The 18,365-nt window shown below is 50.0% G+C and overlaps 1 protein-coding gene across 1 annotated transcript in view; it reads left to right on the top strand.

Annotated features, from left to right (window-relative positions):
• LOC115134511 (pleckstrin homology domain-containing family A member 7-like) overlaps window positions 1-18,365 on the top strand; it is a 170,136-nt gene that overhangs the window by 122,570 nt on the left and 29,201 nt on the right. Inside the window, 5 exon segments of the mRNA XM_029668560.2 lie at window positions 356-537; window positions 12,956-13,522; window positions 14,079-14,525; window positions 14,527-14,587; window positions 14,720-14,803. Coding sequence (XP_029524420.2) covers window positions 356-537; window positions 12,956-13,522; window positions 14,079-14,525; window positions 14,527-14,587; window positions 14,720-14,803 — 1,341 coding nt within the window.

Raw genomic sequence — 18,365 nt, 5'->3', positions numbered from 1 at the left:
TAGGTCTCTTTTCCTATTGGCTAATGCTGATTTGACTCTCTCTATTTCTTTCTTTCTATTGGCTGACTTGAATTTGTTTGTCTCCATGGGAAGACATTGGTTGATGTCCCTATTTCTCTTAATTGTTCAACACTTCTCTATCCATCTCGTTCATGGTTGGGGTCAATTCAGTTCTCAATTCACTTCTCAATTCAGTTCATAGTAGACCTTTTTTTTCTTGAATTACATATAAATTCACCTGAAATAACTGAATTCAAAACTCTGTTGACCCCAACCTTGCTATCTATCCCATTGGCCAGACACCCCGCCCATCACTCTTTTTCCAGTCTGACCCTCCCTCTCTCCTCTCCCATAGGCCAACCACACGGGCATGCGCTCGTACATTTACAACCGGAGCACTGTGATTGACTCGCAGGCGGAGCACGGCGGCATGCGGACGTACTTCTTCAGCGCCGACACGCAGGAGGACGTGAACGGCTGGGTGAAGGCCATGAACCAGGCGGCGCTGATGCAGAACCAAACCGACAGCCTCAAGAGGTATGTGTAGTGTGGAAGTTAGCCCTAGACACTGATCCTGGGTCAGTTTTGCATTACCGCCGCCAATAGTTAAGGTTCGGATCCCGGGGGCGCAACGGTCGTCAAAATTGATAAAGGGTCCAAAATCTATTTCTGATAAATCTTAACGGCTGGTGTAAAATACTCAACTTTTATAGATTATTTTATTTATCCATCAAATAATGGATTTATATGGACTGTATTATAGCGAATGAACAATGAGAGACAGGGAATGAATGGGACCCAGACATTTTGGTGGGATTTCAGGTGTTCAATTTAATGTGAAATGTGCCATTATTTCTTCGTTAAGTGATTCATGCCAACTTTTTTTAAACCGCGTATGGCCCTTTTTCATATGTTTTGCTATTATATTGCTAGAAATATAACGTCTGTAAATAACAACCAATTTGCATTTACATACAGGCACAAATTCATATAATTAGCATGAAATGACTCTTTATCCAACCAGCTCTTTCTAAGTTACCACCCCAAAGAGAATTTGTACCCCACATGTCATCCTAGAATATTAAACAAGGCAGAAATGTTTTGTACCAAAATGTCCACACATGTTGTGAACATCGTCTCATTAGAATTAGCCAATGCATATTTATTTGACAGTAAAGGGGAAAGATCAAAAAGTTGCGCGATTGACCCCGAATATCTGCTTTGTTTTCCGAGTGGCCGACCGTTATTCACATGATCATCTAATCAAAACCTCAACAGGTTTCCGTCCCCACGGAGTGAAACACATCTCTCGTCATTTAGTTGCCGTGTCGCTGCGTTCCATACCCTGTCGATATGTCAACGCTGATGAAACGCCTGGGTCGAAACCTTTTCCCGACCTTTCCGACAATGCCCCCATCCTTTCGAGACATCGTTTCACCCCCCCCCCCCCCCCCCCCATAGTAAAGTCCAGGAGAAAAGGGTGGTTTGCACGGGCAACCGTATGGATATTGTCTGTTTTTCTATTTTGAACGAAAGTCAATGAAGTGGCAATTAGTTGACAAATAGATGATCCACTTCTCAAACACAGCCAAAGGATTTGCGAAGAGGTGTATTCTCAGATTGGCCCGTGCTACTGTACGTAAGGGGATAGTTCACCATGGAGCCCAGAGGTACACTGCCTTGGACCGAACCCCCTGTCTGTCAACCTGTCACTCCGGACCTGGGTCATGTACATGTGAAATATTGGCGGTTTGCTTGATTTAGCTTTAACAAATTGAAGGGGTGGGTTGAGTTTGCACTTTTGGGACTGTTCAGTTGGTTATATTTTATTGGACAATTACCCATCTGACCGAGGTTGTATTGTGAATGGTACATGTAACTTAGCTGTGGCAATTCTTAAGTGTGTTTGTGTGTGTGTGTGTGTGTGTCTGTCTGAATATATCTGTCTGGGGAGAGAGATGAGTTTCCTTGTGTTTGCCGTTCTGTCAGTCTCATTGATAGGCAGCGCTGAGAAACAGAGCTGCAATCTCTAGGGCTATTTGGGTTTGTGTGTGTGTGTGAGTGCTTGTGCACGCCTGTGTGACCTTGCAGCAGAGAGTGCATTGTGATGCTGTGTCTGTGTCAGCCTTGCTCCATGATGCCACTCAGCCTGCTCTCAGATTGCATTGGTGCAGGCACACACGCACGCACACACACAATAGTACAGTTTCACAGACTTTATGACAGATGTCTAACTATGCTGTGAGAAGGATGGCGAGAAAGTGAATAACATAGAGCGATGGAAGAAGAGAGTGATGGTGGGAAAAGCGATGGACAGACTAGAGAGAATAATAGACGGGGGGCTGATGGGAGAAAGAGGGGGTATGTGGAAGAGAAGAGGGGGTGAGAGGAGAGACACAGACAGACAGACAAAGAGATGGACGTGGACAGACGGACGGGGATGGACGGACACACAGACAAAGAGACGGGCGGACAATACGGACACGGACGTACAATACGGATACGGACGGACAATACGGGCACGGACGGACAATACGGACACGGACGGATAATACGGACACGGACGGATAATACGGACACGGGCGGACAATACGGACACGGGCGGACAATACGGGCACGGGCGGACAATACGGGCACGGGCGGACAATACGGGCACGGGCGGACAATACGGACACGGGCGGACAATACGGACACGGGCGGACAATACGGACACGGGCGGACAATACGGACGGACAATACGGACACGGACGGACAATACGGGCACGGACGGACAATACGGACACGGACGGATAATACGAGCACGGACGGACAATACGGACACGGACGGATAATACGGACACGGGCGGACAATACGGACACGGGCGGACAATACGGACACGGGCGGACAATACGGACACGGGCGGACAATACGGACACGGGCGGACAATACGGACACGGGCGGACAATACGGACACGGGCGGACAATACGGACACGGGCGGACAATACGGGCACGGACGGATAATACGGGCACGGACGGATAATACGGACGGACAATACGGACACGGACGGATAATACGGCACGGACGGATAATACGGACACGGACGGATAATACGAGCACGGGCGGACAATACGGACACGGACGGATAATACGGACACGGACGGACAATACGGACACGGACGGACAATACGAGCACGGACGGACAATACGGACACGGACGGATAATACGAGCACGGACGGACAATACGAGCACGGACGGACAATACGGACACGGACGGACAATACGGACACGGGCGGACAACACGGGCACGGACGGACAACACGGGCACGGGCGGACAATACGGACACGGGGACACGGACAACACGGGCACGGACGGACAACACGGGCACGGACGGACAACACGGACACGGACGGACAACACGGACACGGACGGACAACACGGACGGACAATACGGACACGGACGGACAATACGGACACGGACGGACAATACGGACACGGACGGACAATACGGGCACGGACGGATAATACGGACAGATAATACGAGCACGGACGGACAATACGGACGGACAATACGGACACGGACGGATAATACGAGCACGGACGGATAATACGAGCACGGACGGACAATACGGACGGACAATACGGACACGGACGGACAATACGGGCACGGACGGACAATACGGACACGGACGGACAATACGGACACGGACGGATAACACGGACGGACAATACGGGCACGGACGGACAATACGGGCACGGACGGACAATACTGACACGGACGGATAATACGGGCACGGACGAATAATACGGACACGGACGGATAATACGGGCACGGACGGACAATACGGACACGGGCGGACAATACGGACGGACAATACGGACACGGACGGACAATACGGACACGGACGGACAATACGGACACGGACGGACAATACGGACACGGACGGACAATACGGGCACGGACGGACAATACGGACACGGACGGACAATACGGATAATACGAGCACGGACGGATAATACGGGCACGGACGGACAATACGGATAATACGAGCACGGACGGATAATACGGGCACGGACGGACAATACGGACATGGACGGATAATACGGGCACGGACGGACAATACGGACACGGACGGACAATACGGACACTACGGACACGGACGGATAATACGGACACGGACGGACAATACGGACACGGACGGATAATACGGACACGGACGGATAATACGGACACGGACGGATAATACGGACACGGACGGATAATACGGGCACGGACGGACAATACGGGCACGGACGGACAATACGGATAATACGAGCACGGACGGAATACGGGCACGGACGGACAATACGGACACGGACGGATAATACGGCACGGACGGGGGCCGGGCACGGACGGACAATACGGACACGGACGGACAATACGGACAATACGGACACGGACGGATAATACGGACACGGACGGACAATACGGACACGGACGGACAATACGGACACGGACGGATAATACGGGCACGGACGGATAATACGGACACGGACGGATAATACGGGCACGGACGGACAATACGGACGGACAATACGGACACGGACGGATAATACGGGCACGGACGGACAATACGGGCACGGACGGACAATACGGGCACGGACGGACAATACTGACACTAACGGATAATACGGGCACGGACGGACAATCCAGGCACGGACGGATAATACGGGCACGGACGAATAATACGGACACGGACGGATAATACGGACACGGACGGACAATACGGACACGGACACGCGGACACGGACGGACAATACGGACACGGACGGACAATACGGATAATACGAGGACGGATAATACGGGCACGGACGGACAATACGGACATGGACGGATAATACGGGCACGGACGGACAATACGGACACGGACAATACGGACACTACGGACACGGACGGATAATACGGACACGGACGGATAATACGGACACGGACGGACAATACGGACACGGACGGACAATACGGACACGGACGGATAATACGGACACGGACGGATAATACGGACACGGACGGACAATACGGACACGGACGGATAATACGGACACGGACGGACAATACGGGCACGGACGGACAATACGGACACGGACGGACAATACGGATAATACGGGCACGGACGGACAATACGGACACGGGTGGACAATACGGACGGACAATACGGACACGGACGGATAATACGGACACGGACGGACAATACGGACACGGACGGACAATACGGACACGGACGGACAATACGGGCACGGACGGACAATACGGACACGGACGGACAATACGGATAATACGAGCACGGACGGGTAATACGGGCACGGACGGACAATACGGGCACGGACGGACAATACTGACACGGACGGACAATACGGACACGGACGGACAATACGGACACGGACGGACAATACGGACACGGACGGACAATACGGGCACGGACGGACAATACGGACACGGACGGACAATACGGGCACGGACGGACAATACGGGCACGGACGGACAATACGGGCACGGACGGACAATACGGACACGGACGGACAATACGGATAATACGAGCACGGACGGATAATACGGGCACGGACGGACAATACGGACACGGACGGATAATACGGGCACGGACGGACAATACGGACACGGACGGACAATACGGACACTACGGACACGGACGGATAATACGGACACGGACGGGAATACGGACACGGACGGACAATACGGACACGGACGGACACTACGGACACGGACGGACAATACGGACACGGACGGACAATACGGACACGGACGGATAATACGGACACGGACGGATAATACGGACACGGGCGGATAATACGGACACGGGCGGATAATACGGACACGGACGGATAATACGGACACGGACGGATAATACGGACACGGACGGATAATACGGACACGGACGGACAATACGGACACGGACGGACAATACGGACACGGACGGACAATACGGGCACGGACGGACAATACGGGCACGGACGGACAATACGGACACGGACGGACAATACGGGCACGGACGGACAATACTGGCACGGACGGACAATACGGGCACGGACGAATAATACGGACACGGACGGATAATACGGGCACGGACGGATAATACGGGCACGGACGGACAATACGGACAGGGACGGACAATACGGACACGGACGGACAATACGGACACGGACGGACAATACGGACACGGACGGACAATACGGACACTACGGACACGGACGGATAATACGGACACGGACGGACAATACGGACACGGACGGATAATACGGACACGGACGGATAATACGGATAATACGAGCACGGACGGATAATACGGGCACGGACGGACAATACGGACACGGACGGATAATACGGGCACGGACGGATAATACGGACACGGACGGATAATACGGACACTACGGACACGGACGGATAATACGGACACGGACGGACAATACGGACACGGACGGATAATACGGACACGGACGGATAATACGGACACGGACGGATAATACGGACACGGACGGACAATACGGGCACGGACGGACAATACGGACACGGACGGACAATACGGACACGGACGGACAATACGGATAATACGAGCACGGACGGACAATACGGGCACGGACGGACAATACGGGCACGGACGGATAATACGGGCACGGACGGATAATACGGGCACGGACGGACAATACGGACACGGACGGACAATACGGACACGGACGGATAATACGGACACGGACGGACAATACGGACACGGACGGATAATACGGGCACGGACGGATAATACGGGCACGGACGGATAATACGGACACGGACGGACAATACGGACACGGACGGATAATACGGGCACGGACGGACAATACGGACACGGACGGACAATACGGGCACGGACGGACAATACGGGCACGGACGGACAATACGGACACGGACGGACAATACGGACACGGACGGACAATACGGACAATACGGACACGGACGGACAATACGGACACGGACGGATAATACGGGCACGGGACACGGATAATACGGACACGGACAGACAATACGGGCACGGACGGGACGGATACGGGCATACGGACACGGACGGACAATACTGACACGGACGGACAATACGGACACGGACGGACAATACGGATAATACGAGCACGGACGGATAATACGGGCACGGACGGACAATACGGACACGGACGGATAATACGGGCACTGACGGACAATACGGACACGGACGGACAATACGGACACGGACGGACAATACGGACACGGACGGATAATACGGACACGGACGGATAATACGGACACGGACGGATAATACGGACACGGACGGATAATACGGGCACGGACGGACAATACGGATAATACGAGCACGGACGGACAATACGGGCACGGACGGACAATACGGACACGGACGGACAATACGGATAATACGAGCACGGACGGATAATACGGGCACGGACGGACAATACGGACACGGACGGATAATACGGGCACTGACGGACAATACGGACACGGACGGACAATACGGACACTACGGACACGGACGGATAATACGGACACGGACGGATAATACGGACACGGACGGATAATACGGACACGGACGGATAATACGGACACGGACGGATAATACGGACACGGACGGATAATACGGGCACGGACGGACAATACGGATAATACGAGCACGGACGGACAATACGGGCACGGACGGACAATACGGACACGGACGGACAATACGGGCACGGACGGATAATACGGACACGGACGGATAATACGGACACGGACGGATAATACGGACACGGACGGATAATACGGACACGGACGGATAATACGGACACGGACGGATAATACGGACGCGGACGGACAATACGGACGCGGACGGACGCACAGACGGGCTGTCCACCCGTCCGACAGGCAGAGACAGACACAGACGGGCTGTCCACCCGTCCGACAGGCAGAGACCGACACAGACGGGCTGTCCACCCGTCCGACAGGCAGAGACAGACACAGACGGGCTGTCCACCCGTCCGACAGGCAGAGACAGACACAGACGGGCTGTCCACCCGTCCGACAGGCAGAGACAGACAGACGGGCTGTCCACCCGTCCGACAGGCAGAGACAGACACAGACGGGCTGTCCACCCGTCCGACAGGCAGAGACAGACACAGACGGGCTGTTCACCCGTCCGACAGGCAGAGACCGACACAGACGGGCTGTCCACCCGTCCGACAGGCAGAGACAGACACAGACGGGCTGTCCACCCGTCCGACAGGCAGAGACAGACACAGACGGACAGGCGGGTGGATACAGGCAGACGGACAAGGACAAACACGGACAGACAGGCGGACGGACGGACGGACAGGCAACAGACGGACACGGGCAGACACAGACACTGACGGACAGACAGTCACTCCCGACAAACAGTTATTGTGCTGACGTTGCTTCCAGACGCAATTTGGAACTCGGTAGTGAGTGTTGCAACTGAGGACAGATGATTTTTATGCGCTTAAGCACTCGGCGGTCCCATTCTGTGAGCCTGTGTGGCCTACCACTTCGTTCTGATGCTCCTAGACGTTTCCACCTTACAATAACACCACTTACAGTTGAGTGGGGCAGCTCTAGCAGGGCAGAAATTTGACTAAATTATTTTTTGGAAAGGTGACATCCTGAAATAGCCGAATCCACTAATTTGAAGACTGGCTGTCCACCCGTCCAACAGGCAGAGACAGACACAGACGGGCAGACACACAGTCCACATACTTTTGCATATATACTGTATATGTGAAAACGTGTATTTTGGGTAGTAGCCTCGTAATAAAATGTGTCATGCAATATTGGCACACTACACGTGTGTGACAGACCAAGCCGAACAAAAGTGAACCTTCAATTTGGAGGTTTCAAATGTCCCTCAAGGGCCAAGTTGACCTATTTTATGAAGTGCCATTGGTTGGTGGATTTAAAGTCTAAGATCTTTGATAGGCCGATGCAGAATTTGTTAGCGGAAATAATCTCTGCCAGCTGGTGCTGTTAGCATAGTGTGCCAGGTTATCTCATGGGAACAGCTAACATGTAGCATTGTATCACGTACAACTTCGTCAACGATGATGCAGATTTTGAGACAGTTTAAGTTTAAACTTGTTTTAATGTTTCCAAGTATGAACTCAATATGTTTGCATTAATTCTGTGTACATCTTATATATTTTATATCCCAATATTTATCACATTTTGTCCCTAGTTTTCCACCCGCGTCTGTTTTCCACCCGCGTCTGTTTTCCACCCGCGTCTGTTTTCCACCCGCGTCAGTTGGATACGGACAGACAGACACATATAGACAGACAGACAGACAGACAGACAGACAGACAGACAGACAGACAGACAGACAGACAGACAGACAGACACATATGGACAGACAGACAGACAGACAGACACATATGGACAGACAGACAGACAGACACATATGGACAGACAGACAGACAGACACATATGGACAGACAGACAGACAGACACATATGGACAGACAGACAGACAGACACATATGGACAGACAGACAGACACACATATGGACAGACACATATCGACAGACAGACAGACACATATCGACAGACAGACAGACACATATCGACAGACAGACAGACACATATGGACAGACACCCCACGGGCGGATGGACGGAGACAGAGACAGACAAGAATGATAGTGAAAGAGAGTGTGTGAGAGAGAGCGAGGCAGTGTGTATCAGACAGAGATTGATGAGGCCCAGGTAGCGGTGGTGTTGTGTAGGAGACCGATTCCCTGTCAGACCAGGTGGGTCTACACACATAGCAGGCGTGTGACAGGTCACTTCACTACGCTACAGGAACTGACAGTGACCGAGGCCTCCATGTTCACAACAAGCTGTGCCTGCTGTCGAGACGAGGGTATCTCATTTAGTGGAACTGTGGTCAGAGGCTTTGTGTCCGTTGAAAACTAGGGGCCAAATGTGATAAATATTGGGATATAAAATATATAAGATATACACAGAATTAATGCTAACATATTGGGTTCATACTTGGAAACATTAAAACAAGTTTAAACTTAAACTGTCTCAAAATCTGCATCATCGTTGACGAAGTTGCACGTGATACAATGCTACATGTTAGCTGTTCCCATGAGATAACCTGGCACACTATGCTAACAGCACCAGCTGGCAGAGATTATTTCCGCTAACAAAGTCTGCATCGGCCTATCAAAGATCTTAGACATTAAATCCACCAACCAATGGCACTTCATAAAATAGGGTCAACTTGGCTACCAGAGGGATATTTGAAACCTCTAAATTGAAGGTTTACTTTTGTTCGGCTTGGTCTGTCACAAGTGTAGTGTGCCAATATTGCATGACACATTCTTTACTAGGCTACTAGCTACTAATGCTAAAAATACACGTTTTCAGTATATATGCAAAAGTATGTAGACACACCTTCAAATTAGTGGATTCGGCTATTTCAGCCACACCGGCTGCTGACAGAAGTATAAAATCGAGTACACAGCCATGCAATCTCCATAGACAAACGTTGGCAGTAGAATGGCCTTACTGAAGAGCTCAGTGACTTTCAATGTGGCACTCTCATAGGATGCCACCTTTCCAACAAGTCAGTTAGTCCAATTTCTGCCCTGCTAGAGCTGCCCTGGTCAACTGTAAGTGCTGTTATTGTGAAGTGGAAACGTCTAGGAGCAACAGCAGCAAAGTGGTAGGAGACACAAGCTCACAGAAGGAGACCGCCAAGTGCTGAAGCACATAGAAATTGTCTGTCCACAGTTGCAAGACTCACTACAGAGTTCCAAACTGCCTCTGGAAGCAACGTCAGCCCAATAACTGTTTGTCGGGAGCTTCATAAAATGGGTTTTCTGTGGTCGAGCAGCCGCACACAAGCCTAAGATCACCATGCGCAATGCCAAGCGTTGGCTGGAGTAAAGCTTGCCACCATTGGACTCTGGAGCAGTGGAAACGCGTTCTCTGGAGTGATAAATCACACTTCACCATCTGGCAGTCTGACAGACAAATCTAGGTTTGGCAGATGCCAGGAGTCGGCTATCTGCCCGAATGCATAGTGCCAACTGTAAAGTTTGGTGGAGGAGGAATAATGGTCTGGGGCTGTTTTTCATGATTCAGCCTAGGCCCCTTAGTTCCAGTGAAGGGTAATCTTAATGCTACAGTATACAATGACATTCTAGACAATTCTGTGCTTCCAACTTTGTGGCAACCGTTTGGGGAAGGCCCTTTCCTGATTCAGCATAGATAAAGGAGCTCTATACAATGTTTAAGTTTATCGTACAGTGTGGAATTATTTTGTTTTCCCGTTGAAGAGCCTTCTGGTCTTTTCAAATAGCTGTCATGTTCCTCCATTATCATCACTGTCAGGTGGGGTATACGGGAAAGGCAGTTGACTGTGAATCTTCGGGGTACAGTTACCGTGGGTTTGAGGCCCCCCCTCGCGTCAAGGGTTTCTGTTAATTAAGGAGAGAAAAAAAGGTTCACTGCTGGTCCTCGACGCTCGACTTTATATAATGTTTATGTGACGCAGTGGATGATTATTCTAATGCATATAAAACGTTGCACATGCACGTTTAGCCTACAAACAAATGAAGTGTTTGTTACTGCCATCTGAATGCACAATTCAAATAACAGTAACATTATGCGGTTCTATTCGGTGTGCGAGGCCCATGTGGAATACTAAATAATCATTAAGCGATCTTGTGAGACATTTGATTGAGCTTTGATGGAGCCTCTTCACTGAACAGGCACCGTTCTGAGAGGTGGCGGAGCGTCGCTCCGGGAACATCACGGCCCTGTAGCCTTTGTGTCGGTCTGCAAGAGACACTCCATGAAGCTCCTCATTAAAGAGATTTCTCACCTTCGTTTGCAATGGTTTTGATTTCCCTTCGAAACAGACTATCGCAGCAAATGTAATTCAACATTTCAACGTTTTTCACTTCTGTTTAAGGACGCTTTCATGGCGAGGTGTTGAGTCACATCCAACTGCATCAACATTTGGATTTGGCAGATGCAAGTGTTTGTCCCAGGAAATAATCATGTCCAGCTGGTCTTGTTGTCATAAGGCTAATAAGTGTGCCAGGTTTTGGGGATGGGAACAGCTAACATGTAGCGTACTATCCATCACGCAGAACTAAGTCAACGATTTTCATTTGAATGTTTAGAAGTATGAACCCATCAGATTGAGCCGTGCTGCTTCATGACCCCACTGTGTGCTGCATGTGTGCTGCATACTGTACGTATGTGTTTGTGTGTGGATGTGTGTGTGTGTGTGTGGGTGGATGTGTGTGGGGTGTGGGTGGGTTTGGGATGTGTGTGTGTGTGTGTGTGTGTGTGTGTGTGTGTGTGTGTGTGTGTGTGTGTTATAGCCAACCAATTCACTGTGGCTCTTATGACTAAACGGTCCTGGAGCGCTGTATTTGATGAATGAGAAGCTCATATCATCGGAGGGAAGTGATTGTGTCCATCGTCACAAGTATGACTGCTCATTCCCGCCAGTACATTAGACACCCTGAGCTATTTTTAGTGGCTGTCAGCCTGAGGCTAGGCTACGCTAATTGCTAACGCTAAATAGCCCAGTTTTCTCTTCATTTAGATGGAATTAGCCCCGACTTTCCCTGTAGCTGAGGCTATGTTCCTATATCCTATTTTGACGGGCCCTTCATTCACGTTAGGCTATGCTAATGTTAACTCCTCACATTGTTGCGATTGGTGATATGAAGGGATGAAATAATGATTCTCTAGTAAATTACAAAAAGTAACATCTAACATTAACTCCTGTGAGAGGTTAGAGGTATGAAAAATGTGGAAACAAAATAAGTGGGAAAGTTACTGGGAATTTTGCAACCCAATTACTGTCCTGATACAATGGCAAAAGTCATTAATTCTGCTGTTCCTATGTGTTGAGATAGAGAGCCAAACCATCTCCCGTTCTGTTCCTCTCCTAGACCATCGGAAACTTCGGAGAAATCGGAAATGCCCAACACGTCGGAACGCAAGGGGTTCCCCCAAACCAACCACGTCAACAACTACACAAAGACCTCACGCGAACCCCGAGCCGACCCCCATCTCCATAGCGATGGAGTGGTCCTCGAACCTGCCGATATCCGAGAAACCGAGGAGCGCCGTAGCTTCCGGAACGACACACTCAATCCCATCACTTCCAAGATTCCTTCCCTCGGCGGCGGAAGCGTGAAAATTGAAATGGACGCCGTCCCTCCAAACAGTCTCCCTCCCCTTCCCTCCCTAACTCCTGACTCCGCCTCCGCACCCACATCTGCGCCCCCGTCCAGGGCGCCATCGCGCGCCCCGTCGCGCGGCGCCTTCACCCTGCCCCCCGGGGCCTGTCTGAGGAACGGGACACCCACTCCGGAACCCAACGGGATGGGGACGGGGACGTACCAGAGGGCCACGCTGACCCCCCAGGTGGTTGACACTCAAAGGCAGGTGCAGAGGAGGAGCGCCCTGGAGCAGGTGGAGCACTGGGTCAAGGTGCAGAAGGCCGAGCACAAAGGGTAAAGGTCACGGTTCACAGGTCACACCACCACTCGTCTAGGTTATCGCTGTGCATTCAAATAGCATATAATTACAAACACATAGACACTCATATCTTGAGTTCAAACACATTGGCCTACTCTTATAAGCATTTCGTTAGACAATGAGTACCATATGACTTAAATGTAAATGTATATGTATCCCGTACATGCTCTATTACTAATACAACTTTACACGTGCACAGCATGAGCATTCACACTCACATATGTTTATTGTGATGCATATTCAAACACATACTTTATCACACACACACATTCTACTAGGTAAGCGGTTTCAGTGTTTAGGTATGGTTGATATACTGCAAGTACATCATGGGGGTCATAGCCAACATCTCCCTCTAGTGGGGTTCTTGGAATAATGTAAGCATAGAGTCGCTCAAAACATTAAGGTTTACGTTCAGCACAATACTCTGACCCTGCTAAGCCAGTCAAATGTATATCAGCAACACAATGATACAAAGTTCACAGCCTTGCTTTTGTCTGACCTCCGGCCTCTTCCGTGTTCTCTCTCCCATAGCCCCCCCTCAAGAGGGGGCACCCTCCCCCGTCACAGCCCCCCGACCGCCGCGCGCCAAGGGGAGTACAAATACGCACAGGACCGCCTCAGCCACTTCCGACTCGGACCCTCAGACCCCCAGGGTACCGGCGCCAGGGACGGGGGTGGCATCGGTGGGCCTGGCACCGTGTGGCAGCTCTACGAGTGGCAGCAGCGCCACCAGTTCCGCCACGGCAGTCCCACTGCCCCCCTCTACACACCTGCCCCGGACTACCCCTTCGGGCCCAGGCCCCCCTCCACGGTGCCCCCCTCGGCCCCGCGACCCAGTTCTGAGGTTCCCCGCTGTGTGTCGGTGCCCCCAGACCCCTCCGATATCCTCCCACCGGGCCCCCAGAGCTCCAGGGCCCTGTCCCCGCCACGGAGGCCCCACACACCCGCTAACCGGGTGGTGGTAATGCCCCAGGGGGAGAGATGCACTGGACATGCCGGTGGCTGGGTCCCCACGAAGAGCCAAGTCTCAACTACTCAAGGTAAGACGAAGGGGAATGAAACTTTGAATGTTTCATAGCAGGTTTCTGTTCATTTTTCTGACAGTATTCTGCAGAGGTAATAATGGCAGATTAAGACTGTTAACTGCAGTGTGTGTGGGTTGTGTTTGCCAGGCTGCCACCATCGAGAGACGGTCCATGCCTCCCTCCAACTACATCACACACACGGTCAGCGCGCCCAGCCTTCACGGGAAAACGGTATGGAGTCACGCACCCAGTCACAACCCAAGCATGTTGTATTAGACGACGACATCAAGTCAAAGATCCAGTGTTTCTTGAATAACCTGGACACTTTCCAATGAGCTTAATTTACAGTACTTCTTTACAAGGATGGGATGTGAATCAGCAACATTCTGCTCCATACACATTTCAGGTTTCCGATATACACTGAACAAAAATATAAACACAACATGTAACGATTTTACTGAGTTACAGTTCATATAAGGAAATCAGTCCATTTGAAATGAATTCAGTAGGCCCTAATCTATGGATTTCACATGACTGGGAATACAGATACAGTGCATTTGGAAAGTATTCAGACCCCTTGACTTTCTCCACATTTTGTTACGTTACAGCCTTATTCTAATATGTATTAAATTGTTTGTTTTTTCGCTCATCAATCTACAAACCATACCCCATAATAACTAAGAGAAATTTCTGTATTAAAAATAAAACACTGAAATATCACATTTACATAAGTATTCAGACCCTTTACTCCGTACTTTGTTGAAGCACCTTTGGCAGTGATTACAGCCTTGAGTCTTCTTGGGTATGACGCTACAAGCTTGGCGCACCTGTATTTGGGGAGTTTCTCACATTCTTCTCTGCAGATCCTCTCCAGCTCTGTCAGGTTGGATGGGGAGCATCGCTGCACAGATATTTTCAGGTCTCTCCAGAGATGTTTGATCGGGTTCAAGTCCGGGCTCTGGCTGGGCCACTCAAGGCGATTCAGAGACTTGTCCCAAAGTCACTGCTGCATTGTCTTGGCTGTGTGCTTCGGGTCGTTGTTCTGTTGGAAGGTGAACCTTTTCCCCAGTCTGAGGTCCTAAGCGCTCTGGACCAGGTTTTCATCAAGGATCTCTCTGTACCTTGCTCTGCTCATCTTTGCCTCGATCCTGACTAGTCTCCCAGAATCTGTTGCTGAAAAACATTGCCACAGCATGAAGCTGCCATCACCATACTTCACTGTAGGGATGGGGACAGGTTTCCTCCAAATGTGTCAGGCCAAAGAGTTCAATCTTGGTTTCATCAGACCAGAGAATCATGTTTCTCATGGTCTGAGAGTCCTTTAGGTGCCTTTTGGCAAACTTCAAGCGGGCTGTCTCATGGGCCTTTTACTGAGGAGTGGCTTCCGTCTGGCCACTCTACCATAAAGGCCTGATTGGTGGAGTGCTGCAGAGATGGTTGTCCTTCTGGAAGGTTCTCCTGTCTCCACAGAATACATATGCTGCTCTTTTGTTTCTTGGTCACCTCCCTGACTAAGGGCCCTTCTCCCTCGATTGCTCAGTTTGGCTGGGAGACTAGTCAACTCCCCAAATGCAGGTGTGCCAAGCTTGTAGCGTCATTACCAAGAAGACTCAAGGCTGTAATCACTGCCAAAGGTGTGGCCAGCTCTAGGAAGAGTCTTGGTGGTTCCAAACTTCTTCCATTTAAGAATGATGAAGGCCACTGTGTTCTTGGGGACTTTCAATGCTGCAGACATGTTTTGGTGCCCTTCCACAGATCTGTGCCTCGACACCATCCTGTCTCTGCGCTCTACAGACAATTCCTTTGACCTCATGGCTTGGTTTTTGCTCTGACATGCTCTGTCAACTATGGGACCTAATATAGACAGGTGTGTGCCTTTCCAAATCATGTCCAATCAATTGAATTTACCACAGGTGGACTCCAATCAAGTTGTAGAAACATCTCAAGGATGATCAATGGAAACAGGATGCACCTGAGCTGAATTTTGAGTCTCATAGCAAAGGATCTGAATACTTATGTAAATAAGGTATTTCTGTTTAAAAATGTTTTATAAAATAGCAAAAATGTCTAAACCTGTTTTCGTTTTGTCATTATGTGGTATTGTAAATAGATTTTGAGGAAAACATTAATTTAATATATTTTAGAATAAAGCTGTAATGTAACAAAATTGGTTAAAAGTCAATACCTTTAAAAAAAATAGATAGGGGCGTGGATCAGAAATCCAGTTCGTATCTGGTGTGACCGCCATTTGTGTCATGTTGCACGACACATCTCCTTCGCATAGAGTTGACCGGGCTGATTGTGGCCTGTGGAATATTTTCCCACTCCTCTTCAATGGCTGTGCGAAGTTACTGGATATTGTTGGGAACTGGAACACGCTGTTGTACACTTCGATCCAGAGCACCCCAATCAAGCTCAATGGGTGACATGTCTGGTGAGTATGCAGGCCATGGAAGAACTGGGACATTTTCATCTTCCAGTAATTATGTACAGTGTCTTGTGACATGGGGCTGTGCATTATCATGCTGAAACATGAGGTGATGGCGATGGATGAATGGCACGACAATGGGCCTCCAGGATCTCGTCACAGTATCTCTGCATTGAAATTGCCGTCAATAAAATGCAATTGTGTTCGTTGTCTATAGCTTTTGCCTGCCCATACCATAACCCCACTGCCACGATGGGGCACTCTGTTCACAACTTTGACGTCAGCAAAGTGCTCGCCAACACGACGCCTTCTGCCCAGTACAGTTGAAACTGGGATCCATCCGTGAAGAGCACACTTCTCCAGCGTGCCAGTGGCCATCGAAGGTGAGCATTTGCCATCTGAAGTCGGTTAGGATGCCGAACTGCAGTCAGGTCAAGCCCCTGCTGAGGACGACGAGCACGCAGATGAGCTTCCCTGAGACTGTTTCTGACAGTTTGTGCAGACATTCTTTGGTTGTGCAAACCCACAGTTTCATCAGCTGCCCGGGTGGCTGGTCTCAGACGATCCCGCAGGTAAAGAAGCCAGATGTGGAGTTCCTGGGCTGGCGTGGTTACACATGGTCTACGGTTGTGAGTACGTAATGCCACATTTTCTAAAACTACGTTGGAGGCGGCTCATGATATAGAAATTCCCAATTCAATTTTCTGGGGAAAAGTTCTGGTGGACATTCCGGCAGTCAGCATGCCATCTGCTCCCTCAAAACTTGAGACATCTGTGGCATTGTGTTGTGTGACAAAACGGCACATTTTAGTGGCCCTTTTTTTGTCCCCAGCCCAAGGTGCACCTGTGTAATGAGCATGCTGTTGAATCAGCTTTTTGATATGCCACACCTGTCAGGTGGATGGATTATCTTGGCAAATGAGAAATGCTCACTAACAGGGATGTAAACGAATTTTTGCACAAAATTTGAGTTAAGCTTTTTTGCATATGGAACATTTCTAGGATCTTTTATTTCAGCTCTTGAAACATGGAACCAACACTTTACATGTTGCGTTATTTTTTTGTTCAGTGTAGATACAGATATTTGAATGGCTGCCGTGTTGGTATCAAAAGTTCCAAGACAAGAAAACACTTGGATTGCGTCCTAATCTGTAAAATGTCAAAACAACTGGAAGCACATGTTTTATTTGTCATGTTATTGATACAAGTGTTACTTTAGCCACCACTCCTACACCCTTTTACTAGCTAACTAGCTCTAAATAACTTTAGCTAGTTAAATAACCTGGCTAACTGTGGGGCGAAACATTTTAGCTAGTTAGCTACTGTATGGCTTTCTTTGCTAGCAAGCGTAACACTGCCTCCAAA

This window comes from Oncorhynchus nerka, linkage group LG9a (genome assembly GCF_034236695.1).
Source record: "Oncorhynchus nerka isolate Pitt River linkage group LG9a, Oner_Uvic_2.0, whole genome shotgun sequence".
Taxonomy (NCBI): Eukaryota; Metazoa; Chordata; class Actinopteri; order Salmoniformes; family Salmonidae; genus Oncorhynchus; species Oncorhynchus nerka.
The sequence above is the reverse complement of the archived record's forward strand: the minus strand, read 5'-3'. Positions and strand labels throughout refer to the sequence as shown.